The sequence below is a fragment of the Heliconius melpomene genome, chromosome 8 (genome assembly GCF_056956725.1).
Source record: "Heliconius melpomene rosina isolate 202511_hmr_F chromosome 8, ASM5695672v1, whole genome shotgun sequence".
NCBI classification, from domain to species: domain Eukaryota; kingdom Metazoa; phylum Arthropoda; class Insecta; order Lepidoptera; family Nymphalidae; genus Heliconius; species Heliconius melpomene.
Genome location: NC_140396.1, coordinates 2,583,357 through 2,610,453, shown reverse-complemented (window position 1 = coordinate 2,610,453; position 27,097 = coordinate 2,583,357). Strand labels below are relative to the sequence as shown.

Below are 27,097 nucleotides of genomic sequence, written 5' to 3'. Positions count from 1 at the left end.
TACCTATATTAGATAGAAGCTATTAAATTTCTTAATTAAATACTTAAATTTTTTTTTTTTTTTAATTAAGTTTAGGTTATTGCATGGTAGGCAAAGAGAACCAAGTGTTATATTTTATTCCCAGCTTTTTGCTTGAATTTTATACTCTGCAGATAGAGCAGAGAAATGAAAATAATTCAGCCTCTCAAAAGTCCCACTACTTCTTAAACCTTCTTCTTCTTCTTACTTCTCAATTACCTTAATATTATTTTTCATAATTGATGTCAGAATAATAAAACCTGATTTATTATATTTTATATAGAATATTTTTATTAAAATATTATTTACACAATAAAATATAAATATATCTTTTCCTAATAATAATTAATCATCATCAAAGTCGCTGTCAGGATATCTGCTTTGTCCTCTTTGTTCAATGTTATTTAATTCATCTTCAAGTAATTTTATTCTTTTTTTCTTTGAATTTAAAACTTGAACAAATTTTCCATACAAATTATCTTCTATTGTGTTCTTTATATCTATAAGGTTTTCAAATTGTCTTTTATATTGTAGCAGCTGATTATTTACTGAATCAATTTCTTTATTACAAATTTCTATAGAAGATTGAAGTGTTTCGTTTTCATTCAATAAATAGTCTATCAAGGTATCTTTGGTCACTGTACCTACATCCTTTCGTAACATTACATACCCATGTATTAAAAAACCTTTAGAAAGTTTCCTTTTCCAAATAAATTTTGATACATTCGTATTATTTTTATCGAGTGTAAAATCAACTATATAAGTTTGTTCTTTCCTTTTTAAAGCAGCTATTACGTTAGCGAAATATTCTTCTTCATTTTCATCTAAACTTTCACCAAATGTTTTTGCCGCGTCGCGTGTAAAATTTCCGGACCAACTTTGGTTTTGGCTTAAAATTTCTATACTAAATAATTCAGTTTTATTTTGTGTACAATTAATCTTAGCATAGTATAATTCATCATTAATATTGAATTTAGTTACAAATATGTGTTCATTATTGATATTCATACTTAATGTAAAACATTAATTAATTCAACCTCTTGGTTTTCGTTTTACAAAATTAGTGTAAGTCAAATATAAAACAAATCAAACAGAACATTTGAACTTTGATTTTTTTTAGGTTTTCAAAAAAAATTAACATTTGTTTATCTCTAATTCTCTACATCTACAAGTCTACACGTAATTCCAATTTGTCAACATTACTCATTGACATAATGTACCACAGAGCACAGACATAGTATAACATGAACATTCTTTGCGTATATATCTTCTGTGGGCATAAGTGATGAGAAAATATATAAAAGGTAATTAAAATATTAAAAACCCTTCTAAGTCATTATATAATTCATACTGATAATTAAGCAATCTTAAATTTAAATTACTATAAAATTTATAACTATTTTTACCACCGTCTATATTTTCTTAGATACTAAGTACGATACTATTTAAAAAATAAATCATGGCATTGCCGTCTTTGTGACATTTGAGTTTGACATTTAATTGACATTCACACATTTATTTATTTATGTTGTGTGCTGAATTAAAACTTGAATTTTGAGGTTATAAATTTATAAGGACAGAAATAATTAAGTGCAAGTATATTTATTTTTCCGAAAATGGATAGTAGTGATGAAAGTTCTAAAACAGATACCGAGATAAATGAAGATGCAGAACGAGTAAGTGATATAAATTATAATATACAAAATTAGTAAATGAAAATATTCATATGTTTTAGTGTTATTATGTATATAATTAAAAGTACTACGTTTTTGTTATTATAGATAGAAATTAAACAGGAATTATCAAGCTTGTCGTTTGAGGATCTGCAGAAGTTAAAAGAAAAAATTGGTGCTAAAGTGTACAAGGAAGTTATATTTGGTAAAAGTGAGAAAGTACAAAATGAGAAAAAAGTTTTCAGAAGAGAAAACAAGAACAGACCAAGAGAGATGAGTTCCAAGAAACCTGTATCTATGTTGCAAGATATTGTTCCTGTTAAAAAGAAAGAGACCCGTGATCCTAGGTATTTATACTTTAGTATGAATCATGTTACAATGGGATTGCATCTTACTGCAATTCATAATTTCTGAAATAGTTATGTACCTAGATTCTCTTTTTAATACTTTTAGTTAAAAAAAATATATAAAAGTTTTTTTGAAAATGATGATGTTAAATATTTAATTTCCTGGAATGGGAAAAGCACTAGGTGTCACATTTACAGTTGCTTTTTGTGCCCATGTGTCACAACAGCCTGTACATAAATACAATATATTGAGTACCTGTTATACATCTTATATTGAAAGTTTTGTTACATATATACATACTGATCTCTGAATAAATTATTTTAATGAATACTTTCAGATTTGACCCATTATGTGGTACATTTGATAAGAAAGAATTTTCTGAAAATTATGGTTTCTTATCTAATATACGAACAAATGACATAAAAGCAATTCGGGCAGAATTGAAAGAAACAAATGATCCAGAAAAAGAAATAAAATTACGAAGATTATTGCAGAGATTAAATGACAAAGAAAAAGCTAACAAGAAAAAGAAATTAGAAAGAGAGAAACAAGCAAAAATGAAACTAGAGGTGGAGGATGAATTTAGACATGGCAGACAACCATACTTTAAAAATAAATGTAAGTATAGAATATAATTTTAAATATTTAACAAATTTAACTTTATGATGAAAAAGTTTGTACTCGACTCACAAATATGGCACTAAAAATTCAGGTGAGTGTTGCACTCGACGCTTAACAAATATAGTGTATATACATGGGTATTGTTTCACTAGATTCAACTATGTTATAATATAATAATAATACTTTCAGAATAATATGATTTCTATGTATAAGTTAATCATAATTTATCAGAAAAGGTATTTCTAATAGCAATGAGATTATGATTACAGATTAATTAATGATCATTAATAAGTAATTATTATTAAATATAATTACTTTCATGATTGAAAACTACACAATTTAATCATAATCCTTGGTCATTAATATAATTACATTTTACTCAATTCTGGTCTAGATTATATAATATTTGTTATAGTTATGAAAAAAACATATTTTGTACTAAAATATTTATTGTTTTACTACAGCTGAATCACGAGTTGAGTCTCTTGTGAAACAATATGAAGAATTAAAGAAGGAAGGTACAGGTCGTATTCAGAGACATCTTAAACGCAGACAGCAAAAAATCAAAAAGAAATCTTTCAAGACTCCTTTAAGTGTTGATTAAAATAAGTTATTATAATATAGAGTTTTTGTTTTTATCAATTACTATCGTCTTATAGATTATATATTGTTAACAGTACCACTTATTTGCACATTATAAAAAAATATAAAATAATAAGGGCAGAAAAGATCTTGAAAAGGACACGAAATTACGAGCATGCATGTTGCAGAGATTCAATGATTAGGAAAAATTTACATAAGTTTTCATACCAAAGAGTAATGGATCATAATAATTTTGCTTTTAATTTTTTTCCTGCTGCATCTTTCTCTTGCAGTAATAAAAACAATGTATTTGAAGGACTAAGCTGCATTTTTTTATAATACAAACTAATACTTGCAATTGCTCACAAGTTGCAACTTTGCTTTCTTATATACAATATTCTGAATTGAATGCAAAAATGCAATAATTCTTTAGCATAATGGATATGAAAATAATTCTTACTTTACACACAGGCATAATAATAAAAAAAAAAATTTATAGTCTCAAAAATTTATATTATATCTAATGTTTTTAACAGATGTAGATAAATATCTATAGGTATTAATGACTATTTTGTAAAATATCACTTCAACGTTGTATTGAATAAGTTCAACAAGCAGCCGAGTCCCCAAGGTCTGTCGATGTAGTAAATGTGGATGGTCACAAGACCGGGTTTGTCGGCCAATTTATACAGGCACTGGGGTCCATGAGGTACGATAGCCTAAAAGAAAAAAAAAATATTTTCATTTAAATATAAATACGCATAGGCTTTATTTAGTTAGTTTGATTTGTTGTATAAGGTATTTTCATAAGTTAACATTAAGATATAAAAATACTTAGGCAACGAGCGCTGTAAATTATCCTCAATATTAAGCATAATATGTTTACCTGGACTGCTAGCCTGGGTGGTCTCTCAAACCAGTTGCGTACGCCGGACTTAATGGGAAGCACTCCGTAGATGATAAGTCCAGTTCCGATCATCTCCTGGGTGTGCACTAACGGGAACCATGGGTACAGGGTGTTCGCCGCGCATGGGAGCTCAGCCGTCATGTTGTAGTAGTAGTGACGACCTACATATTGAAAAAATTATATTAAAAGCCGTCGTGGCGCAGCGCACAAGGGTGTGACTGTTATATTTCCATTTCTTCGCTCTGGTGTCGAGGTAAATCGTGGCGTTGAGTTGAAAGTGGAGAACGGAGTGTCTAAACACGCCTACCTTCTGCCTACCCTGTTGTGTGCGGAATACAGCGTGAAGCTGATTTATTGTTTTATTTTTTAGTTAATCCAAATAGCACTCGATTAAATTATAATAATAAATATTTTTTAGATTCAATTTTAAATCACACGTGTGACCGAGTCATTAATTAAGAAACGAGAATAATTAATAATAAGATTTAGAATAGGAGAAACGCATAGGGAATGAGAAAATGATAATAATTGATATAAAATGTTTACCCATCCATGGAATGCAGGCTTGCTTGGTGTAGATGGTCTTTTCGATTTCGCTCTGTTTGTCGTTTATGCGGTCGAGTTTTCCATTGAAACCATTGACCCAGACAGCGTGCTCTTGTAACAGCTTATTTTCGTTATAGCTAGCGCGACGTTGCTCGGCGCTCAACTGGAGGTACTCTAAATAAAGGATAAATAAAGAATAGTTCTTTGATATTCTGTTTTAAGTTGTGAGGCCAATCGTGGCGCCAAAAAATGAGTGACAAAAAACGCAACTGGTTGAGGGTTCTATCCCACTCGAGGAAATGAAATATTGATTTACCTAAGCTTATATTTTCATTTCTTCGCTCTGGTGTTAGGTTAGGTGCTCAACACGCAATACCACCACATTTTGGCGGAAAGTGCGAAAGTCTTAAAACTTCGTTCCCTCTATCTATACTGCTGTGTGCGGGATACAGTGAAAAGTTGATTTAATTTTTTTTTTTAAGTTATTGTAGTTCTATGTACTTGTCTTTACTTATTAATTATAATTAAACTAACCCTCAGAGACATAGAATTGATGAATAGCCCAGTATTTGATAACGGCACCGCTGCGGGGTGCGGGTACCCATTCGTAGAATCCTTGTACATTCCAGTCGTAGACAGCATCGGTGAACTCGTCTTGACGGACCTGAACAATTAAAATATAAATATATAACACATCCCATTTTCCCAACCGTAAAATATATTCAAAATGTTTGAAAAATGCTGAATTATATCTAGTCGGATTAACATGGGAAGGTTGCATTGGATTATAATTAATTGTTTGGTACTATAATTGCATTGTATTTTTCTGAAATAGCGAAACTCCAATATTTTTGCTTCTAACCCTTACAGAAAGAGAGTTACGGAGTAACAGCTCTTAACGTTAAAGTTTCTATTTTATGTAGCTGTTGAAGATATCGTTATGAAATTTAAAGTGCTTTGAAATAAAAATAAGCTTATACCTATAAGCCATTTCGAAATATTAATGACAAAAAAAATCGGCGGTGGAAAGTGGGGAACAGAGTGTGAGTGAATTAAACTCCCTTTGCCTGAGCATATTGTACTTACAGCGATTTGTAACCCAGCGGGAAAACCGTTGTCATCGTAGTATCCACAGACGGCGCGGTCAGGTGGACAGAGTAGGACGAGGGAAGCGCGAGGTCCAGGAATTCGTTCTGTAAGAGTCCATCTCTCTTGGACAGCGTCCCTCATGTTAAAGGGGATTTCATAGAAGAAGTTGGAACCCACTCCGAGCCCAACATCGAACCGGACTGTAAAATAATTGAATATATTAATTTCGTTCCTTTTTATCTGATAACTATTATTTTACTATAATTTATAAAATAAAAATTAAAAGTAACAAAGAAACAGAACAGCGTACCTCGTATTGCCGGCTTGTGAGCAGAGACTGTAACAAATAAAATAAAAATAATTTAAAAATAATATTGTAATAAAATAAATAATAATGTTATTTTCAATTGCGTTATTTTCAATAATACAATACAATGCCAAGGATAGATGAAGATTATTACAATTAAATTGATACAATCTTACCGCATGCTAGAGCAAGCCCGAGGAAGACCAGTAACCCCTTCATGGTTGGATTGTCGTGACTGTGTAGGTAATTACCTCAAAATACCTATTTATATTATTTTCCATTCGTAACTCTTATCGTTAAAAGATATTTCATAGGAATCTGCTTAATCCGAAGATAGCAATTGATTATAATAATAATTAATAAGTATTTATGATTTAATATCCGTTGAACCGTAAAAATGTTGAGAAGCTTCAACATTTTCTCATGTGTATTTGTTTGTGTGTATGTGTGTGTGTATTATGCAATAATTATATAATATTTTTTTTCACAAAATTTAATGGCGTCGAAAAGCCGCCATGTCTGATTTTTTTACCTTTTTTTTACTCTTCGCACATCTTAAGATACTTACTTACATAAAGTAAAGTATTTAAAATAAAAAGAAATTTGTAAATTACGAAGTTATTTATTTAATACTATTTATGTCTCCTTTTTATTTAAAAGGTATTTTAAAAAGCCTAAAATGTAATGTAATTTTACAAAAACGATTTAATTTTTAGACTTCTAGCCTGAGCTATTAAGGATCTTTTTCGTATAATCCCATAAGGTGGACGAGTAGCGTTCTCCATTTAATATAAGCCTGCTAAGGACTCCGGCAGGTTTGGCTGAGTCTCCATCCCTAGAAATTACAATCATATAATATTGATTTTATTACATATTTTTCATAAGTTCATATTACATTCAGAGAATCCTTATTTTAAAATAAATAAAGGTTTTTGGATGAGTTGGATTTTGGATTTGAAATAAAGGTTTTTGGATTACGGGGAATACGTAAAAAACATTCTTCACCTTCAAAGTAAATAAATAATTACCGGCATTTGATATCCCAGGGGTTGTCGATATAATAGATATGAAGGCTGAGGACCGGGTGATTTTCAGCCAGCTTGTAAAGACACTCTGGTGCAAAGGGCACTGTCATCTAAATATAAAAAAATGATTATATTTATTATCACAATTTTAAATATTTATTATGACTTAGCGGGCCCCGCGCGGCATCGCCCGCTTCTTATTTGTTTAATATAATTAATATTATTTAAGTTATTGATTATTATGTACGGGCAATCTGTTAGTTATTGTATTCTTTTGAGATTTCATTTCATTTTGCTCGCAACTGTTGTCATATTAAATAGAAAAATGTTTAATTATTTCATATCTATCTAGGTATGCGAGCAAGACAATCGCGGTTTGAAGTTCCAGAAGTTCCAGATTTTCATTTTTTATATATCAATAGATGATATTTATCATGCTCAACAACTATTTTGAGTAATATAAAATAATCTGGTGCCCACCATAGATATATACCCAGTGCCGGTTTTAGCACTACCGGCGCCCCCTAACTACATTTCAATAATATACAAAAAAAGGGAATGGGTACAACGAAATAACCATCTATTTAAAAAAAAAAAATAACTTCTAGCCTTTCTATCTGCGAACTCTTTTATTAGGCATTCAAAGTCTATGTTTTCTGTAATTTTATTTTCAAAGTTGTTAAGATCACTTTGTCTTTTTTTAGATATCAAAGACGACGATGACTTCGTTTTTTTTTTTTAGATCTTAGACCATTTTAAAGGGCATCAAGTCCCCTAAGCCGCACCGGGCAGCAAATACCCTAGCTACGCCACTGCAGCGAGGAGACATCTTTGCGCAAAGCGCCCTAAACGGGCGTCTACGGCGCCCTTTTTATCCGGCGCCCCTGTGCGGTCGCCCAGCCTCGCCCTACCCCAACGCCGCTAGTGTATATACCTACTAACAAAAAATCTGCCAAAAAACATAATTTGTGCATATTATATTTGAAACTACATACCCCCAATGGCTATTATATATACTAGGTCACATACTTATCAACATCAATTATATATATTTCTAGTTGTTGGTTTCCATTCGACCGCAGCTATCAGATAGGGCATTATTTTTGTATTTAATCAATTGCCACAAGGAATTATGTAATGTATCTTCGTAATGAAATATGTATAATTTTTGTGCATCATTTGATCGATTGTAAATCGTACATAACAACAAAACTTTTTTAGTATCTTTTTTCATGTTTTTTTAAAAATAATATTGTTGTTTTATATTATAATTTTAGATAAGGTTATCTAGATGTAGGACGTTGTGTGGTCGTACACACTATGGTTTTGGTTCGATTCCTCCTCTTTATATTTAGGTATATATTAATATACGATTATTTATGAATATAGAAAATATCTACTCATTGCTGCAAATCAATTTTTGGAAAATATCTTGTAATCGCTCCAAGATAAAGATTTGATTGCCGAAAACGATTCAGATAAAATATCTTAGCATTTTTCCATTACATCAGGTTTCTTGGTGGAAGAAGGGCTTATTTTAGTATGCAAATTGCCACACAAGTAGATTATCTTTATTGTTGTTTTTAAATTTCCGTACCTCTGCAATTGTCCGCCCGTTGTAAACCTCGAACCAGTCTCTGCCTTTAGGAGGTTTTGTTAGCTTGCCAAAGATTTGGAAGCCGACGCCGACGAGATATCTATATATAAAAATGAAATCTATCACTTTATTCATTTTCTTTATATTTTAAAGAAAATAAATAAAGTGATAGTTTCAGTGGTGTAGTAAAAGTAAAAGTAAAGCAAAATTAGTTAATATTAATATTACATGTCACTACAATGAAACATTAGTAATGTTAATATTTCATATTTTATTTTCATTTAATATTTTCCTTTTTTTTCTATGATGTCGAGGGAAAGCGCAACTTAACACATGAGGCTTCCAGAATCCGGCGGAAAATTGGGAACTGTGTGTCTTACGCACGTATACGGATATAAAGAATCTGAAGGAGCAAATACACGTAAGCATCAAGTTATAAGATTCTTTATTGCACTAAATAACACACATAATAAAACATACATTAAGAAAAGACATACACAACGGTGGACTTATCTCTAGAAGAGATCTCTTCCAGTCAACCCGTGGAAGTGGATAAGTGCAAAGTAACGGGAAAGACAAGATAGTGCAGGGAAATTGAGAAAGACAAAAACAAAAAAAATCATAAAATAAAACTAATAGTAATAATAAATATAAGAAAATAAATAATTAGGCATGACATACACATAAATAAACATAAATATAGTTATACAAAATAAATAATAACATCTAAATATAAATACATATATACTATATAATAAATACATATTCTTAGTAGTAGTTACCCTTTCGTGGTGACCGCAAACCATGGGAGTAGGGTGTCACAAGATTTTTCGCGAGTCATATTGTAGTGATAGTGAATACCTGAAAATAACAAAATTATTTGTGTAGGTCAGATATACGAAGACTAAAAGATAATCGTTTACCATATATAATATTGTTAGCATATTCGTGTCAATGTGGGTAGTTTTAGTTAAAAAAGACAATAAAAGCAGTGGAATTGTGTCAAATGGGCACAGTTGCTTGTAGAAAGCCCTGATTGGAAAGTATCTAGTGTGTAGTGTTGTTCATGAGTGATGCATGTCACTTATTGTAATTACGTGGAACCTCTGTCCGAGTACGTTGGAAACATATAGACGGTATGTGTTTTTAACAATATAATAATTTTATTTATGAGATAGCAGAATGGAGGTTTCTTCTTTTTCCAATTGCCGCTCATTTTAGAAACTGTGGTAAATGGTAGAATCTAACGGCACATTTTCTTTTGAAGAAATGAAAATTATTTATTTTTTGAGACCAGTCGTGGCGCAGAGGCAAAAAGTGGGATCGTAAAACTGGTTGTGGGTATCGATTTCCACTCCAGGACATGAAATATTTATTTAAATTTGTATTTCTATTTCTTCGCTCCAATATCGAGGCAAAGCGCGGCCTTGATTCCGCCATTCAACCTACAATGCCTCCAGAATTATGCGGAAAGTGGGGAACGGAGTATCTTAGCACTAGGTTCCCTGTGCCTACCCTGTAGTGTGTACCCTACCCGGGATACAGCGTAAAGCTGATTTGGTAGTTAGGGAAGTGGTATTTTTCAACAACATTTAAACATTTATTTATATTTGATTTTTAAATCATATTTATGTATGTACGAAAGAAAATAATAAAACATGGCTCTAAATTTAATTACATTTTGGACATTGATAACATTGAACGTTTAGGTGGTTATCAATTGACATAATTAATAATATTGATTTCATACAAAACATGTTTATATTATAGTTATTATCAACTAACTATATACACAGATATGCTGGTTCACATGTTTTTATATGATGATTATGATACGTGGTATTGTATTAGATCTTTATCTATGAACAATTTCCTTTGATTATCATATTTGCTAGTCTGTTGTTTTTTTATGCCAACGTATTTATCTTCCTTAATTTTATTGATGAGGCCAGTCGTGGTGCAGGGACAAAATGTTTGACTGTAAACGCGACTGGTTGTAGGTTCGATTCCCATTCAAGGAAATGTTAAATTTATATTTTAATTTCTTCGCTCTGGTATCGAGAGAAAACACGGCGTTGAGTTATGCTACTCAATCGCCTCCAAAACATGCCTCCAGAATTCGGCGGTAAATGGGGAACAGAGTACCTAACAGCGTGTGCGGTAGTGCGACCGGGATACATCGTGAAGATGTTTTAATTATTTTATTTTAACTTTACTAAAGATATTTTATGGCTAATAAGAACGTAGTTCATACCCATGTTAGGAACGCAATTCTGTTTCTTGAACAGAGTTGTGTTCAGCTCAGCTTCAGTGCTTGGAATACGCATAAGCTGGCCATCGAGATCATTAACCCAAACACCACCATCTTGTAAAGTAGCGCCGTTCTCGACTTGGGGACCAGCACCCGCTTTTAGAGACTCTGGAATAAATTTATTAAATGCTTAATATCTATATATTTAAAATCGAAAGGTCACTCACTCATCACGAAATCTCAGTAATTACAAGTGCTAGGAATCTCAAATTTTGCATAGGAGTTACTTATAGGACGTAGGTGCTCGCTAAGACGGGAATTTGCAATATTCGATTTCTAAGGTGTTGTTTTTGGGATCGAAAGTAAGTAGGAAACTTCGTTACTACAAATGCTAGAAGTCTCAAATATTGCATAGACGTCACTAGGACGTAGTCATGGAGACAGAAATTAATAATAACGTAGTTCACGCGGGCGAAGTCGCGAGCGCGCCGCTAGCCTAAGTATAAATATATATTTAATAACGTTTAATCTTATATTTAAGACACAGATTACCTTCAGATACAAAATATTGTGTGATCGACCAATAATCTCGTCCGGGTTCTCCGTCTGTGGATGGTACACTCCATTTGACGAATCTCTGTTCAGGCTTGAACGATGGGCTTATTAGCTCGTCAACAGGAAACTAAAAAATATTTTATTTTATCAGTACTGTACTGTAAAGTAAATTGTTTTGAAATGTATTATCATTGCAAAAATGATTAACCTAAACTGTGGATTAATCCTAACTCTACATTGAAACATGGACTTAGATCCTGAGAGAGCCTGCTGAACTGTTCCCCGACAAGTATAACCTGGCCCTTTTTAAAGAACGAGTGAATAGGTACTACCTAGGCAAGCATGCTCCACCTTCGTTCGCATCGTCACTTACCACCAGGTGGGATAGCGGACAAATGCTTGCCTATCAACAATAAAAAAAAAAGATCATAATATATTTTTTAAGTAAAAAGTAAAATCTATTATTGAATAACAAAAGACATATTCCACTCAACACGCAATGCCTTAAGAATTCGCCGGAAAGAGGAGAACGGAGTGTCTACCCTGCTGTGTGCGGGATACAGCGTGAAGCTGATTTAAAAGAAATACTTTACAGAGATCTTTCTCTATAGCATACATTTGTAGAACTAAAATACTGTGATTTTTGTTCGGCCTTCGACCCTATCATCTCGTTAATTTAAATAAATTAGATAAACGACTGCATTGTGAGCTTGTGGTCGTTGACGAAAGTATTAAATTGCTGTTTCGTGTGCTATGTACATATGACGCTTGTAATAATGTCAATCTGAGACCAAATCTTCCAGTTAACTAGAAGAACTATGAACTGGAACAATGGAAGATGATTATACGTTTTCCGAACAAGTATTTTCCTTATCTAAGTTACTTAACATTTTTAAAAAGTAATGAAAGATTTTTTTATTATTTCCTTCAAAAATACGTTAAACATTTTATTACTATCTTTAAGTATATTTATTTTATTTTTTTAATCGACCTTTATACGATTATCGCGTGATTTTTTGAATGAAATCGCATTAATTTAATTGTAATATGACAAATCTAAAATTAAATACGGAGGTATCTACTGATTAATTATTTGTTTTTAAATAATTAATATACGAATATACTTCAGTTCTATAAACAAATAATGAGGTTTATTTCTAAATCTGCAAAGCTTCGATAAATTAATTATATTTTCAATAGTCCTATATAAGTTGACATAAAACATATGACCTAATTCATTTCACGAACTTGCCCTGCCTTTGAAAACTATTTACAATTTATCTTTTAAAAACTATTCATGCTTTTATAATTACTATTCTATTCAATTAATTTCATATAATTTTAATCAATAGGTACATACTGATGTCAAGTCTGCACACTTTTCTAATCTTTAATTGTTTACGCGAACTACTTCTAAGCAGACCTAAATATTTAATATCAAAGTTCACATAGTTGTTATCGGTGTATTAGTCTTAACACGCATTCCACATTTCATAAATAAAACTTATCTATAATAAAACCACAAAGACATGTAATTTTTTTTTTTTTTTTTAGCATTTAATATCGTAAAAGGTGAACATAGTCAAAGCTCACTTATTTTTTCAATAGAGTAGTAGAAACTGTAGTAACTTCTCAACTCTTTTATAATAACTGGTTATCTAATTTTTTCCTTATTTTTTCTCTACAAAGTACAAACTTTAATAAAAAAATATTTTAAGAAACAAAAACCCCGACTGCATAAAACTAAAAGTAAAAGAGCAAATATCTATATTTCAACTTTCTCATTGTATTATTCTTATTTTTATACGGTAATGATAATTATGATAAATTTTTTTTAAATCCTCGTATTGACCTCTTGAATTTGATACCCATATTATTAGAAAACAAAAAAAAAATCACTAAGTCCAATAGTTTCTCACAGCCGCTATTATTTTTTTTAACGTCACCTATCTGAGAACACTTGAGCTGCTAAAACGAATATAACGATAGCTTAATTATGTAAATCCGTTCAGAGGTTCTGGAGATATGAGGTAATAGAGAATATTACATACATACATACAAGATACTCGCAAAAAACATAACCCTTCCTTAGCAGTCGGGAAAAAGCTTAAGTGCATAAGACAAGATACGAGTATATTTTATTTTTAGTATGTACGTCAATTGAATGATAATATAATTATAATTAATTATTCACTTGTTGTCTTTAAAGATTATCTTATATCTTCTGCCCTGATAAAAATAACGAAGTATAAATCCATCCATACCTATATTATAAATTCGAAAGTAACTTTGTCTGTCTGTCTGTCTTTTACGCAATCAGGGGCAAACCGCTAATTTAATTGTGATAAAATACTCATATAGCGATACTTGAGGGTCTCGGGATGAACATAGGATACTTTTTTTCTCATATTTGTAATATTTTCGATATATATCAATATATTAAAATACTTATTTATTTGTCATGCAATTTATTCGGCCATGTTAATAACAACCGCCGTTGCTAAGCAACGATTTGGAAAGTTTGTTGTTAGAAAACGTCACCCAAAATGAGCTTGCTCAACGCATCTGAACACTGAAAAAAATTTCATAAATATATTTAATAAATATTCATATAGTTCAAGCGGGCGTAGCCGCGTTCGGGTCCACTAGTAAATATTTATTTTTTTGTCCGTTTCACGCTGCATCACGCGTGAAGCGGGGTAAGTGGAGTGTCTCCTACTTTCAGCCGAATTCTAGAGGTATTGCATGTTTTGTGGCGGAACTCAACGCCGCGTTTTGCCTGGACACCAGAAATTCGCAAGCTGTTGCGTTTACAGCTTGTGAACGCGACAGCTCTGCGCCACGACTGGTCTCAATTTTATTTGGTATATATTTTAAATAGTGTAATTGTTAGCTTCACGCTGTATCCCGCACATAGCTGGCATCATAAAATTAAATACATACAGCGAGTTGTAGACCAGCAACGAAGCCGGAAGGATCATACAGAGGGCACACTGCTCTTCCAAGAGGACAGTACAGCCTAAGTTCTTCGAGAGGTCCCGGAGGTCGCTCCGTTCTTCTCCACCCTTCACTTTCAGCAGCGGCAATCGTCCGAGGAATTTTAAAGAAATATTCCTTGTCAGCCAAAGCGTCTGTCCATCCGAATTTCACTGTTGGTATTTAATTATTATTAAGCAATACATTAATGTAGATATATGTATTATTAATGTAAAGATATGAACTTAAAGGAAGAAAAGAATTCAACCTTTTTTGAACGGTCAAATTAAGTATTCATGCGTTATAAAATATATGTCCAAGATTTCTTTTTATCTTGCTGGCTTTTGTATATTAATTGCGTAGTTTTACCATTCAAGAAACGTATTTTTAGGGTTCCATGCCTCAAAAGATGAAACCGGAACTCAATAAATATAAGATCACTTCGTCATCAGTCTGTCTGTCTGTAAAATATTAATAAATACAGGTATATGATTTCCTGGAGCATAGACAAAAATGAACTTCTAAGTCATCGCAGTATAAAGATACTAGAATTGATTTCTTGATTTTTTAAAATTTTAAGTATTATCTTATAGTGTACTTTCCTCGGACTTAGAATTATGAAATTTGGCAAAAAGTAGCAACTTAGAGTAGAAATTAAGGAAAAAAACCGGATAAGCGGGAGTCAGGTTCGCCCACCGAGGGTTCCGTACAAAAATGGGATGTCCCGAGCTTTTTCTGAAATTTAAGCTTAGCTTAGACAAGGCTCTGGGCCTTGTCATCTGATACCTCACTTGAACTAGCGGTTTTAATACGAAATTTTCCTACCCTTTTAATGTTATTATGTTTTAGAATTTAACTACTAATATTAATATTCATAATATTTTTTCCTGAACTATTACTATATACTATACTTATTGATGCTAGTTGCCAAATTTCATAATTACAATTTAGAACTTACTAAGAACCCCCCGATGAGCGAATTCGACTCGTACTAGATTGCATTTTAAAATTTTTATAATGTCAAAAGTTAATGGAATAAAAATATTAAAGGATTTTACGAGTTGCTTTAAAAATTATTTGTTGTTATTTATTTGTCTTTTATAGTTTCTTTTAACTGGGAATTAAATTTTACGTTATAAATTATAGTGCATATATATTAATTTTATATTATAATAAAATTAATTTTAATTATGTTTTTCAGACATAATTAAATTATTCATACATGAATATATTCAAATAATAATTAACCCGCAAAACAAACAATGTGAAAGTTCATTCCTATGGAGATTTATAGTTACCTTGGTAAAGTTTTGTAGTTTTTAATATTTAAATGTTCGAGAACAGACAAGCTTAGTAAAATTTATGTATGAAATATATTATGGACATTTTGGGCTTTTTATATAAGCTTTATTTCTTCTCTTTGTATGAAAAGTAAAAAATGAACTATTATTATAAACTATTATTATTAATAAACTTAAACAATTTATTGCGTCAGTTAGTAGTGAAAAGGGACCTATAATGTATTAAATTAATCTGTCGCAAGGTTATTGTACATTAAAAATCAAAATATAAGAATTACTTTAATTGCTTACTTAACAAACAAGGAAGGTTTTTAAAAAAAATAAAAGCATTTAGTGTGGTGTTTCAAATCATTTTGATATTTTTTAATAAGTGTTACGTTTCATTTAAAAAAACAGTTATATTTAATAGTCTGTGTCCGTTATAATATTAATTAATTATTAAACTATATTTTAGTAGATGCTTACAATAAAAAAAAACATTTTGTTAAGTATCTACTTTACCTCTCAGTCCACTGTACTGGATACCTGAAATAAAAAAAAATCGTTTATTTAAATAATATTATGAAAATATAATTTTAATATCATTTACAATACTTTTATTAAATTAGCGAATTATTTTTACATTTTTAAATATAAATTATTATAAAAAAAAAAGATACATTTAAAAATATAAAAAAACCACTCTTCCGAGGGCGGGACAAGGGTCCAAGCCATCGGTGGCTAGGGCTCCAGAGAGAGGAACCTCCGCACAATACGTGCCGTCTCAAGTAATACTGCCTTCTGTATCCGGTTCTTGATCCAACAGCTAAGCGATAGCCTCTTAATATTATTATTATTTATTATATATACCTATTAATGGTTGAAAATTTTAATTATTTTTAAAATAAGTATGTAACAACATTGAATATGCACTATTTTTCTTCATATTATGGAAGTCCATTTACAAAAATGATGCTTCACGCTGTTTCCCACATCAAGCTGGCAGGTAACACTTCGATCTTCACTTTCTGTCTAATATTCAAGATATTGTGTGACATCATTGACAGAACACGACGCTGCGAGAATCGAACCACAACCATCGTGTTTATAGTCAGGCACTGTGCCGCTGCGCCAAAACGACCTCAAGTAATTTTAAGATATCTCATAATAGAAGAAATTCCAGTTTATTATTTATCAATGTGGCGTCATGTAAAACGATTTATTAAGATATAATAGATTGGCTTTTTGATCAACATATTATATATATTACTAGTGGACCCGAACGCGGCTACGCCCGCTTGAACTATACGAATATTTATTAAATATATTTATGAAATTATTTTCAGTATTCAATAGAGAGATGCGTTATGCAAGCTCATTTTGGGTGACGTTTTCTAACAATAAACTTTGCAAATCGTTGCTTAGCAACATCGCATAGCGATGGTTGTTATTGACATGGCAGAATAATTTGCATGTCAAATTAATAAGTATTTTAATATATTGGTATATATCGAAAATATTACAAATATGAGAAAAAAAGTATCCTATGTTCATCCCGAGACCCTCAAGTATCTCTATGAGTATTTTATTACAATTAAATTAGCGGTTTGGCCCTGATTGCGTAAGAGACAGACAGACAGACAGACAGAGTTACTTTCGAATTTATAATATAGGTATGGATAGTTGCCATCTATAACACCATTTTCATTAACATCTTTGACACTTATGACCCCTGCTACGTTACTTCCATTTACCGGTTTTTTTTAAATGATGCTAGCGAAGTAATTTTATAAAATCATCGGGACGTATTCTAAGCTTTTTTTTTTAAATATCTATCACTTAAGGCCAATCATGGCGTGGGGCCACCAATGTGTTCCTGTAAACGCGACTGGTTGTAGGTTCGATCCCCACTCGAGGATATGAAATATTTATTTAAATTTATATTTTCATTTCTTTTTTTCTGGTGTTGAGGCAAAGTGCGGCGTTGAGTTAAGCCACTTAACACGCATTGCCTCCAGAATTCGGTGAAAAATGAGCACTAGGTTCCGATGACACTCGCATTAATATAAAATCATTTTATTAAAAAAATCAACCAGTTTATTAATATAAAATCTGGTTATTATTATTATAGGTCACAAGTTAAGTAGGAATTCTGATAAGCACTCATGATTTTTGTATATGAATGTTTGTTTATGTATCTAATAGACATGATAAGACATTGGTGAATAATAAAAAGTCTCCTCACGACTACTTCAAAGTACATAGGTATATAGTTTGAATAGAAATAGTAAAACACGACACCGCTCATACAAAAGTCTACCACAAACATATATATATATATAAAAGAAAGCACGAATATTATTATATTATTATTATTATTAATAACAATAATATTAACAAATGACTGAGAAAACAATGAAACGTATATAAAGCACATCGAGTGGCAAACGTCGACTGTTACTTGATATATACTTAAATAAATTAAAATATTGAAATATATAAATGACATATATTAACTTAACTATAAATATAAATAATAGTTCTCTACAGACATATATGTACTATTTAATATTGATGTCACCACGCAGGTAGGGAGACCCTCTGAATGTAAACGCACTGGTTGTGGGTTCGATTCCACTCGAGCATGAATTATTTTTAACTCTACGCTTTGATAAGCATGGCGTAGAGCTCTGCCACTTAATACACAATGTCTCGAATTTGCTAGCAAAGTGGAGAGCGGAGTGCCTTAGTACCAAATTCTCAATTTTCAATATATAAACATAATAAATAAATAGAATAATAAATAAATCAGTAATATTGCTTTAAACATTTTTGTTATTTATTTACATTCAGTTAAAACTTACAAGCTTAAAACGTCTTATCTTGTTCACCTTATTTTCTTATTTATCTAAAAATTTTAATGGACCGATTGTATGTGGAGAGTTAAGACAATTTGTATTTAAGTCTTTACTATGATAAAGTAAACTATTTTAGTCGTTATCTGTCTTTTTATTATGTTTAAGCTAAAATTATGTTCTTTTATTTTTTCACTTGTATTTTTATACCTTTTCTCAACCGGTTTCTTAAAATATTGAAGGTAGGATTGTGATTGACATTGAACTCACAAATTACACTAAGGTTAAGTATTCAATAATACTGGATTTCTTTTTTTTATATGTATTCTATAATTGTGTATATTTATCTTTCTTATTACCGGTCAATTTCCTTCGTGTGTTTTCCATACAACGTGACATTGGCGAAATGAATTGTGCTCAACTGGCACGCTCGAAACGCCATATATCAAGAATTCAATTCAATTCAGTATTCAATAATAATCAATTATTCAACGTTAGATTTCATTTTATAAAAAAATATATTTTACTTACAAATAAATGTTATTTCACTGAATTTGCTCCACAAAATTAGTTTCTATTCTCCTAATAGAGACGCGTCGTACATAAAATAAAATTAAATACAAATAAAAAAATACATACCACATGCCGTTGAAACGACCACCAAAAACGATAAAAGTTCTTTCATTTTTAAATATTATTAATTTTGTTGAACGTAAGCTTCCTTTAAAGACTGAAAGGAAACCGGCCAGATTCGAGACGGACAGACAACTGCGGTACGTTCTCAATAGAAGTAATTTAAAAGGCGATTGTAAGTCTCGGCCTCGCGACTATTTTGTGTTTGAGTTACTTAAAAAACCATTAGTGGTCAAAGTATGTAGATATATAAAAATTGAAGTTCTGGAACACCTGATGAACAACAGCTGGCGGTAGATCTAAATAATAAGAAATAATGAAATCCCACTTTAACAAATATTGTTAAGCGTGGTCAGCATTTTCATTTGATATTTAAAATTGAAGATCTGGAACATCTGATGAACAACCATAACAGCTTAGCTAAACTACAAGAGATAATAAAATGCCGCCTTAACAAATTTTGTTAAGCGTAATGAGAGTTTTGCATGTACATATTATATAAATAAAATTGAAATGTCCGTTCGTAATTTCCAAATAACTGTGTTTTTTAGGGTTTCTTTTCTCCTTTTTTCCTTAAAAGGCACGTTTTTAAGGAAAAAAGAAGTATAATAAGTATAAAGAGATATCGTGTTGAAATTCAAACAAAAAACCTAAATCTACGACTTTATCTAAGTTCTGGTTTTTTTTTCAGGCTAAATATTATAGACTTACATATATTCAGCTGAAAAATTAAGAGTTCTCGCTTCTCAGCATGATATTAACATTTTTTAAATTTATTTTCTTGTCTCAACAAATTAAATTGATATTCTTCAACAAAATTGAATTTTCAACTCTCCTTTGCTGGCATTTTTATACGAGTTCTGGTTTTGTAATAAGTTCTTTATAATAGAACTGTTCATATTTTGTAAGAAAACGAAGAGTTCCTGCGTCGTAGCATAGTTTTATATATTTTTATTTACGATTCGAACAAAGAAGTTCCCTTATGCAAAAAATATATTAATATATTAAGAAGTACAATCTTTCTATTATCAATTTATTAAAACTTAAGCTAACTTAACTTAGCTTAAAACAAGTGCGCCTTATAAAATCAATTAGCAAATTGAATATTTATCTGCAGTATTATTTGCTGCTATTATTTATAGTATTCCGAAAGCAAACATTATGACTAGAGCCAAACCAGTCCAAACCTTCGTTGTTTTATAAAGCTTAAAAGTTTCTGCGCGCATATTGTTCATTGTTATATGAACACCGGCAAGTACTATTAGGGAATGCGGATTTTCGATGGTGGCTACTTTGGCTGTTATTAGGTAACTAAGATGCAAAAAATTGTACCTAACTTTCGTTAAATTATAAAGCTCAATTTTTTATATTTTCTTGGGAATAAAGACAAAGATCCAAAACATTGTTTTAATCCCCTGCCAGACACCTCTAAACTGTAATAAATTAATATTTAATAGTTGAATAAAAAACAAGAACAATTTATTAATAATTTTAATTAACTAATATGTAAAAAGTAGTTCCCTCAGCCTACTCTCGTTAATTTAAATTTATAGGCTTTTTCCTTGAATTATAGAAAAGTTATATTTAGGATTGCGTTTTTTAGAGGACGCAATTTAATTAATATTGTTCATGTGGGTTGGTCAGTAACAAAATTAAAAAAAATAAAATGGTATATACATATGTATATTTACAGTGTTATCTATATCTTTGTATTTTTTGTCATAATTTCCGTATATAAGCAGACAGATAGTGTAATCATTTAAATCTTCGTAATTTTTATTAGTCATCGATCTACTGAAAATTATTGATAAAAAAAGAGTTACAGTTGTTTTAGTATTTTTTTAACATGTTTATTAGTTATTTTTTTCAAATATATTAGTTCGAAAATATTCTATAATATATTTATTGAAATAGACAGTTGAGTGCCCAAGGTCTGCTGATGTAGTAGATGTGGAGAGTGATAAGTCCAGGGTTGTCAGCCAGTTCATACAGACATTGTGGTCCATGAGGTACGATTGCCTAAACATAAACAAAATATTTATTTATTGTACTATAAATATGAAAATATACACGAATATTAATATATGTTGTATAACAAAAAAGGTCATTTGGTATACTTTTTAGACTTCTAATAAAATAAAGGCCTCAGTAAATCGCTCACTGAGGGTACCAATTTCATAATTGGAAGTATAACTTATAAAAGTTCACTAATTTAATTTTGTATGAAATAAGCTACGAATATAAGCTGTGATATTTTTTTTCTATGAAATACCTATAAATGTACACCTTTCGGATTTTTCCATTTTTTGTATTGTAAATTCTTTCTCACTTTGTGTCAAAGTACTCCACAGATTTTGCTTACGCGGCGAATTTCATACAAAAATTAGCAAAACAATGCAATGAAATGCTCTTTCCTGAATATTTGATATTATTTTAAGCTTGATACCTCAACGCGACCTCAAGTTAAACAGTCTTGACAGACGAATAGACGGACTTTAAAGGGATCCTATAAAGTGCCATTCTTTTGTTAGAAGTACGAAAACTTAAAAAATAACAAATTATCCCTTAAATAAATATAACCAGTACAAGATTTCTCTACTAGGTAAGTACTCTCATATTTAAATAAATATAGGTTTACCTGAACTGCTACCTTGGACGGTCTCTCGAACCAGTTACGTTGACCTTCCTTGATTGGGAGCTTTCCGTAGATGATGAGTCCAGTTCCAATCATTTCTCGGTTGTGCACTAACGGGAACCACGGGTATAGGGTATCAGCTGCACACGGCAGTTGTGCGGTCATGTTATAGTAGTAGTGGCGACCTATGCACATAAACATTCAAAGTTATATTTAAAATCTTTAGGATGGCTTGAGAAAAAAATTAAAAAAGAAATATACATTGACAATTGTTATAAAAATGAGATATATTATATTAAGTTTCATAAATTGACACTAAAAGAGAGAAAAATACTCTTATTTTATATACTCTAGTTTCTAAAAAACCATATAAATATTCTTACCCATCCAAAGAATACAAGATTGTTCCGTGTAGATGCTCTCGGCGATTTCGCTTCGTTTGTCGTTGATGCGGTCGAGTTGTCCATTGAAACCATTAACCCAAACAGAGTGCTCTTGTAACAGTTTCTTGTCATTGTAGCTATTGCGACGTTGCTCAGCAGTCATCTGTAGGTAAGCTAATGAAAAAAATTAGTTTATCTATACTAATATAATAAAGCGGAAGAGTTTGTTTGTTTGTTTGAACGCTAAGATCTCTGGATCTACTGGTCCGATTTAATGTGTTTTTGTTTTGTATGAAAGCTGCATTCTTCAGAAGTGCTATAGGCTATATAATATTACATTACACATATAAACTAATAAATTAAAATATTTTCTAATTTGACATGCAATTTATTCTGCCATGTTAATAACAACCGTCGTTGCTAAGCAACGGTTTGCAAAGTTTCTTTGTTGTTTTAAGAAAACGTCACCCAAAATGAAATTATATTTTGATATTCATTCTTATAAAAATAAATATATTATATAATATTTAATAAATATTCTTATAGTTCAAGCAGGCGTAGCCGCGTCCGGGTCAACTAGTACTAATATAATAAAGCGGAAGAGTTTGTTTGAACGCTAAGATCTCTGGAACTACTGGTCCGATTTACTATGTTTTTGTTTTGTATGAAAGCTGCATTCTTCAGAAGTGCTATAGGCTATATATCATTACATTATACATATAAACTAATATATTTTAAAGTAATTTCTAATTTGACATGCAATTTATTCTGCCATGTTAATAACAACCGTCGCAACCGTTACCGCGACATTTTGATATTCATCCTTATGAAAATAAATATTATAGTCTACTTTTAGCATTTTATCTAGATTGAAATTATAGTTTACTGTAAAACATTCTAACAAATAATTGAGGAGATGTCACTGATTCGAAATATCCTAGCTTACGGGCGGCACAGTATGACCGACGCGAAAATATTCTTAAAGTTCAAGCAGGCGTAGCCGCGTCCGGGTCCACTAGTTTCTTTATACAATTGATAAAAATATATTTACTTTTAATATAACGTAATTATTAATCACAACCAGTTTTAATTTAACCAGTACTAATTTCTAATCTCATTATATATTGTAGATACTTTAAGGTATTCTGGTGCTCTTCTATCTATATGTGCCTAATAATTAAACATACCCTCAGAGACGAAGAACTGCTGAATGGCCCAGTATTTGACATATGGACCGCTTCTTGGTTTGGGTTCCCATTCGTAGAATCCTTGTACTGACCAGTCGTAGATGGCGTCGGTGAACTCGTCTTGACGCACCTAAATATTTTCAAATGACTCAATTTAATAATTATAAATGATATATGAAAAGAAAGAAAGACATAAAAGGTAAGTAATTAGCAATTAGTAGATTTATTTTTCTTGCTAATTTTGTCAATATATCCATTAATACTACAATGATGTTAATGCATGAAATATGCTAATAAATGCATGTAAAGTTATTGGAAAATAATAATTAAAAAGAGCTGATAGTGTTACAGGTAAAGTACTGAGAGATTCGAAATAAGCAGATTGACCTTAAAAAAATTACTTACTGCAACTTGTAAGCCAGCTACGTAGCCGTTGTCGTCGTAGTATGCACAGACGGCGCGGTCAGCTGGACAGAATAGGATGAGAGGTGCGCGAGCTCCAGGAACACGTTCAGTAAGAGTCCATCTCTGTTGGACCGCGGCCCTCATATTATAGGGAATTTCAAAGAAGAAGCTGGAGCCTACCCCAAGTCCAATATCAAACCGCACTGGAATAAATATTTTTAACTATCAAAGACCTTTTAATTTAAAGAATCATTAAGCATGTTTTTTTATAACTGATTTTTAAAAAAAACACTTCAAAGAAAAATGGAAAGTAAGAGACATAACTGCCTAGTGCGTACATACCTCGTAGTCCAGGGTCGTGGGCAGTGGCTGAAAAAAAAAAAAAAATATTTAAAAAATATTATTTATTAAATTATATTTAAAAATATAAAAATATTATTTTTGATCATTGTTTTATGTTTTTCATGTATCTATTTGTACTAAAATTACAAATAAAAACATACATTTTGTACATACCATTCTAATCTGTTGTGTTATTTTATTTATTTTACACAAAAAATAAAAAACTAAGTAATGTAAAATATCAATTAAAATTTGTTTTTATAAGAATATAGTTCGATATTTTAATTAAGTTTATGAAAATAATGTAAGTAATTAATAAAGTAAATTAATTAATTTCATATATATATATATATATATATATATATATATATATATGTGTATACATGTATTAATTATTTTATTATTAGTATAAAAATAATTGGTATTAAATAAATAATAATTAACAATCTCACCGCAAGCCAAGACAACCCCGAGGAAGACCAGTAAATCTCTCATGTTTGGTTGGTACTGTGATTATGTTGAAATTAATTTTGCTATTTATCGTACTTTATATATCCGTCTTATCATATTTTCCTGTAGGATTTTAGGTAAGCTGAAGATTGTAGATTTGATAAAAACTAATAACTTTTAGTCGCTGATATATATAGAAGGAAAACAAGAAACGTAATCTATACCTAACAGTGTGTGTTATTGTGTGCTAATTAAAAATGTACCTAATATGGTTTTTCCAAATCTTTAGAATACGATAATATATTCTAGATACGTAGGTATATACTTTTCAAATTAAATTGTTAGTGAGAGTTTTTACGGTTCCGTAACTTTTAAGGAAAAAAGGAGCCCTTATAAGATCATTTTGTTTTTGCGTCCGTCTGTCTGCCTATCTATAATACATACATACAAGCATACCTAAGATAAAGAGCCTTTATCTTAGGTATGCTTGGAGATATTCAAACCAAATACATAGATCTACGGCCCTATAATTTCCTGAAAAAAAAATATTTCTACATTTGCTTAAATATAGCGAAAACCTCGAATTTCGACACTATAAAAGGAATTACATTAATAGACCTAGAATTATGAAATTTTGCAGCAGCAGCAGCATTATTAGTGGTAGGTAAATCTCTGTTTTTAACCTTTGAACCGTTAATTGAAGCTTTATTGTTTAAGATATGTTTGTTATCATTAGGTGCAAAGGGGGAACCAATATGATAAGTAATATCTGTAGATATCTCATATAAGAGGATTATAATTAATTCTGTAATCTAAGATATTTCGAAGATGACTAATCAGAAAGTTATACATTATATTATAAGTATCAAGTACCCATTCAATAAATTATTATAACTTTCAATTATTATATTTATTAATTTGAATTTTATTTTTTAATTGAATCATTATCTCAACATTAAAGAAAAATTGTCGATAGCAACGATAATTAATAACGTGATCAATAGGTTAGGCCGCCGTGGCTCAGCGGCACAAGGGTGTGACTGTAATTTTATTTTAATTTTAAATTCTTTTTACTATAATTAAATTGTATTTATTTATTTATTTTAATTTTAAATCCTGTGCAATAAGCACGAAATATATAAAAAATGAAAGAAAATGAAATTGTACTTCCCGTTGATATATCATCGTGACATTAGTACGGAACCCTCGCCTCGGTCTGCGGATCCGACTCACATTTGACCAGTTTTTTTAATATAAATTCTGATTATTATTATTATAGATGACAAGTTAATAATAAAAAGTCTACTCACGACCACTTTAAAGTACATATATAGTTTGAATAGGAACAGTAAATCACGACACAGCTTATACAAACATATATATAAAAGAGAACACGACAAATACAACAGTATTAAGAAATGACTGAGAAAACAATGGAATAAAGCATAAAATATGCCGTCGACAATGTCAAGGTCGAATCACCCCACGTATCCAACTCTACGCTTTGATAAGCATGGCGTTGAGCTCTGCCACTTAATATGCTATGTCTCGAATTTGCTAGCAAAGTGAACAGCGGAGTGTTTTAGTACTAAATTCTTAATGCCTACTCAATGTATAAATAATATAAAAAATAAACACATGCATTGCTTAAAACATTTTTGTTATTTATTTACCTTATTGTATCTTATCTTATTTTCTCATGTACTTCAAAAAATTAAATAAACTGATTGTATGTGGATAGTCAAGGCAATTTTTATTTAATCCTTTACTACGATTAAGTAAACAATTTTAGTTGTTATATAATATTAAAGGAATATTGAAGGGACTTTTAGGATTGTGGTAGACAAAATGCACAAAAGTTAAATATTAAAACAATAATCAACTTTTCAACGTTAGATTTCATTTTATAAAAAAAAATATATTTTATTTACAAATAAGTGTTATGTCACTGAATTTCCTCCAAAAAATGAGTGTCTATTCTCCTAATAGAGACGCGTCGTACATAAAATAAAATTAAATACAAAATAAAAAAATACATACCACATGCCGTTGAAACGACCACCAAAAACAATAAAAGTTCTTTCATTTTTAAATATTATTAATTTTGTTGAACGTAAGCTTCCTTTAAAGGCTGAAAGGAAACCGGCCAGATTCGAGACGGACAGACAACTGCGGTACGTTCTCAATAGAAATAATTTACAAGGCGGTGTTTAAATTACTGAAAGAACCATTGCATAGTGGTCAAAGTATGTAGATATATAAAGATCTAAATTATAAGAAAAAAATCCACTTTAACAAATATTGTTAAATTGTAAATTAATATTTAATATAATTTAATATTTCATTAATAAAAATTAAATAATATTTAAAAATTGAAGATCTGGAACATCTGATGAACAACCATAACAGCTTAGCTAAACTATAAGAGATAA

General features: G+C 30.6%; 4 protein-coding genes across 7 annotated transcripts; 1 reads left to right on the top strand and 3 right to left on the bottom strand.

Moving 5' to 3' along the window:
* Positions 1 to 291: 291 nt before the first annotated feature.
* On the bottom strand, positions 292 to 1,335 carry LOC146536666 (uncharacterized). The gene has a single exon (XM_085189505.1). The coding sequence runs from the start codon at positions 1,024 to 1,026 to the stop codon at positions 364 to 366; it is 663 nt and encodes a 220-aa protein (XP_085045631.1). The 5' UTR covers positions 1,027 to 1,335; the 3' UTR covers positions 292 to 363.
* Positions 1,336 to 1,419: 84 nt separating this feature from the next.
* LOC146536665 (ribosomal RNA processing protein 36 homolog) lies at positions 1,420 to 3,283 on the top strand. The gene is made up of 4 exons (XM_085189504.1): positions 1,420 to 1,694; positions 1,800 to 2,038; positions 2,377 to 2,657; positions 3,125 to 3,283. Exons 1-4 carry the CDS (start codon positions 1,635 to 1,637, stop codon positions 3,262 to 3,264), a joined length of 720 nt encoding a protein of 239 aa, XP_085045630.1. The 5' UTR covers positions 1,420 to 1,634; the 3' UTR covers positions 3,265 to 3,283.
* Positions 3,284 to 3,818: 535 nt separating this feature from the next.
* LOC146536664 (uncharacterized) lies at positions 3,819 to 6,392 on the bottom strand. Its single transcript, XM_085189503.1, has 7 exons — positions 6,268 to 6,392; positions 6,095 to 6,121; positions 5,782 to 5,984; positions 5,230 to 5,359; positions 4,696 to 4,869; positions 4,129 to 4,310; positions 3,819 to 3,961 (listed from the first exon to the last, which is right to left on the bottom strand). Exons 1-7 carry the CDS (start codon positions 6,308 to 6,310, stop codon positions 3,824 to 3,826), a joined length of 897 nt encoding a protein of 298 aa, XP_085045629.1. The 5' UTR covers positions 6,311 to 6,392; the 3' UTR covers positions 3,819 to 3,823.
* A 301-nt stretch (positions 6,393 to 6,693) lies between these two features.
* On the bottom strand, positions 6,694 to 26,859 carry LOC146536663 (uncharacterized). Of its 4 annotated transcripts, none has more exons than XM_085189499.1 (9): positions 26,706 to 26,841; positions 16,298 to 16,321; positions 14,463 to 14,668; positions 11,517 to 11,646; positions 10,968 to 11,132; positions 9,496 to 9,574; positions 8,714 to 8,813; positions 7,120 to 7,226; positions 6,694 to 6,926 (listed from the first exon to the last, which is right to left on the bottom strand). In XM_085189499.1, exons 1-9 carry the CDS (start codon positions 26,749 to 26,751, stop codon positions 6,812 to 6,814), a joined length of 972 nt encoding a protein of 323 aa, XP_085045625.1. In that variant the 5' UTR covers positions 26,752 to 26,841; the 3' UTR covers positions 6,694 to 6,811. The 4 variants fall into 4 exon arrangements, with proteins under 4 accessions (XP_085045625.1, XP_085045624.1, XP_085045627.1 ...); XM_085189498.1 differs by lacking the exon at positions 26,706 to 26,841 and adding an exon at positions 19,270 to 19,423; XM_085189501.1 differs by lacking the exons at positions 6,694 to 6,926; positions 7,120 to 7,226; positions 8,714 to 8,813; ... (3 more) ...; positions 14,463 to 14,668; positions 16,298 to 16,321 and adding exons at positions 21,092 to 21,282; positions 21,902 to 22,083; positions 22,282 to 22,455; ... (2 more) ...; positions 24,216 to 24,242; positions 24,668 to 24,788 and having other exon boundaries at positions 26,706 to 26,853.
* Between the last annotated feature and the right edge of the window lie 238 nt (positions 26,860 to 27,097).

Bases quoted from the DNA above. Each gene is read 5' to 3' on its own strand.
- LOC146536666 (XM_085189505.1), bottom strand. From the start codon at position 1,026: ATGAATATCAATAATGAACACATATTTGTAACTAAATTCAATATTAAT.
- LOC146536665 (XM_085189504.1), top strand. From the start codon at position 1,635: ATGGATAGTAGTGATGAAAGTTCTAAAACAGATACCGAGATAAATGAA. The intron at 1,695-1,799 runs GTAAGTGATATA...TTGTTATTATAG, and splicing joins TAAATGAAGATGCAGAACGA to ATAGAAATTAAACAGGAATT. The intron at 2,039-2,376 runs GTATTTATACTT...GAATACTTTCAG, and splicing joins AAAGAGACCCGTGATCCTAG to ATTTGACCCATTATGTGGTA.
- LOC146536664 (XM_085189503.1), bottom strand. From the start codon at position 6,310: ATGAAGGGGTTACTGGTCTTCCTCGGGCTTGCTCTAGCATGCG. The intron at 6,122-6,267 runs GTAAGATTGTAT...TATTTGTTACAG, and splicing joins CGGGCTTGCTCTAGCATGCG to TCTCTGCTCACAAGCCGGCA. The intron at 5,360-5,781 runs GTAAGTACAATA...TTAATTGTTCAG, and splicing joins CCGCTGGGTTACAAATCGCT to GTCCGTCAAGACGAGTTCAC.
- LOC146536663 (XM_085189499.1), bottom strand. From the start codon at position 26,751: ATGAAAGAACTTTTATTGTTTTTGGTGGTCGTTTCAACGGCATGTG. The intron at 8,814-9,495 runs GTAACTACTACT...TTTTATATATAG, and splicing joins TTTGCGGTCACCACGAAAGG to ATATCTCGTCGGCGTCGGCT. The intron at 7,227-8,713 runs GTACGGAAATTT...TTTTATATTTAG, and splicing joins ACGGGCGGACAATTGCAGAG to ATGACAGTGCCCTTTGCACC.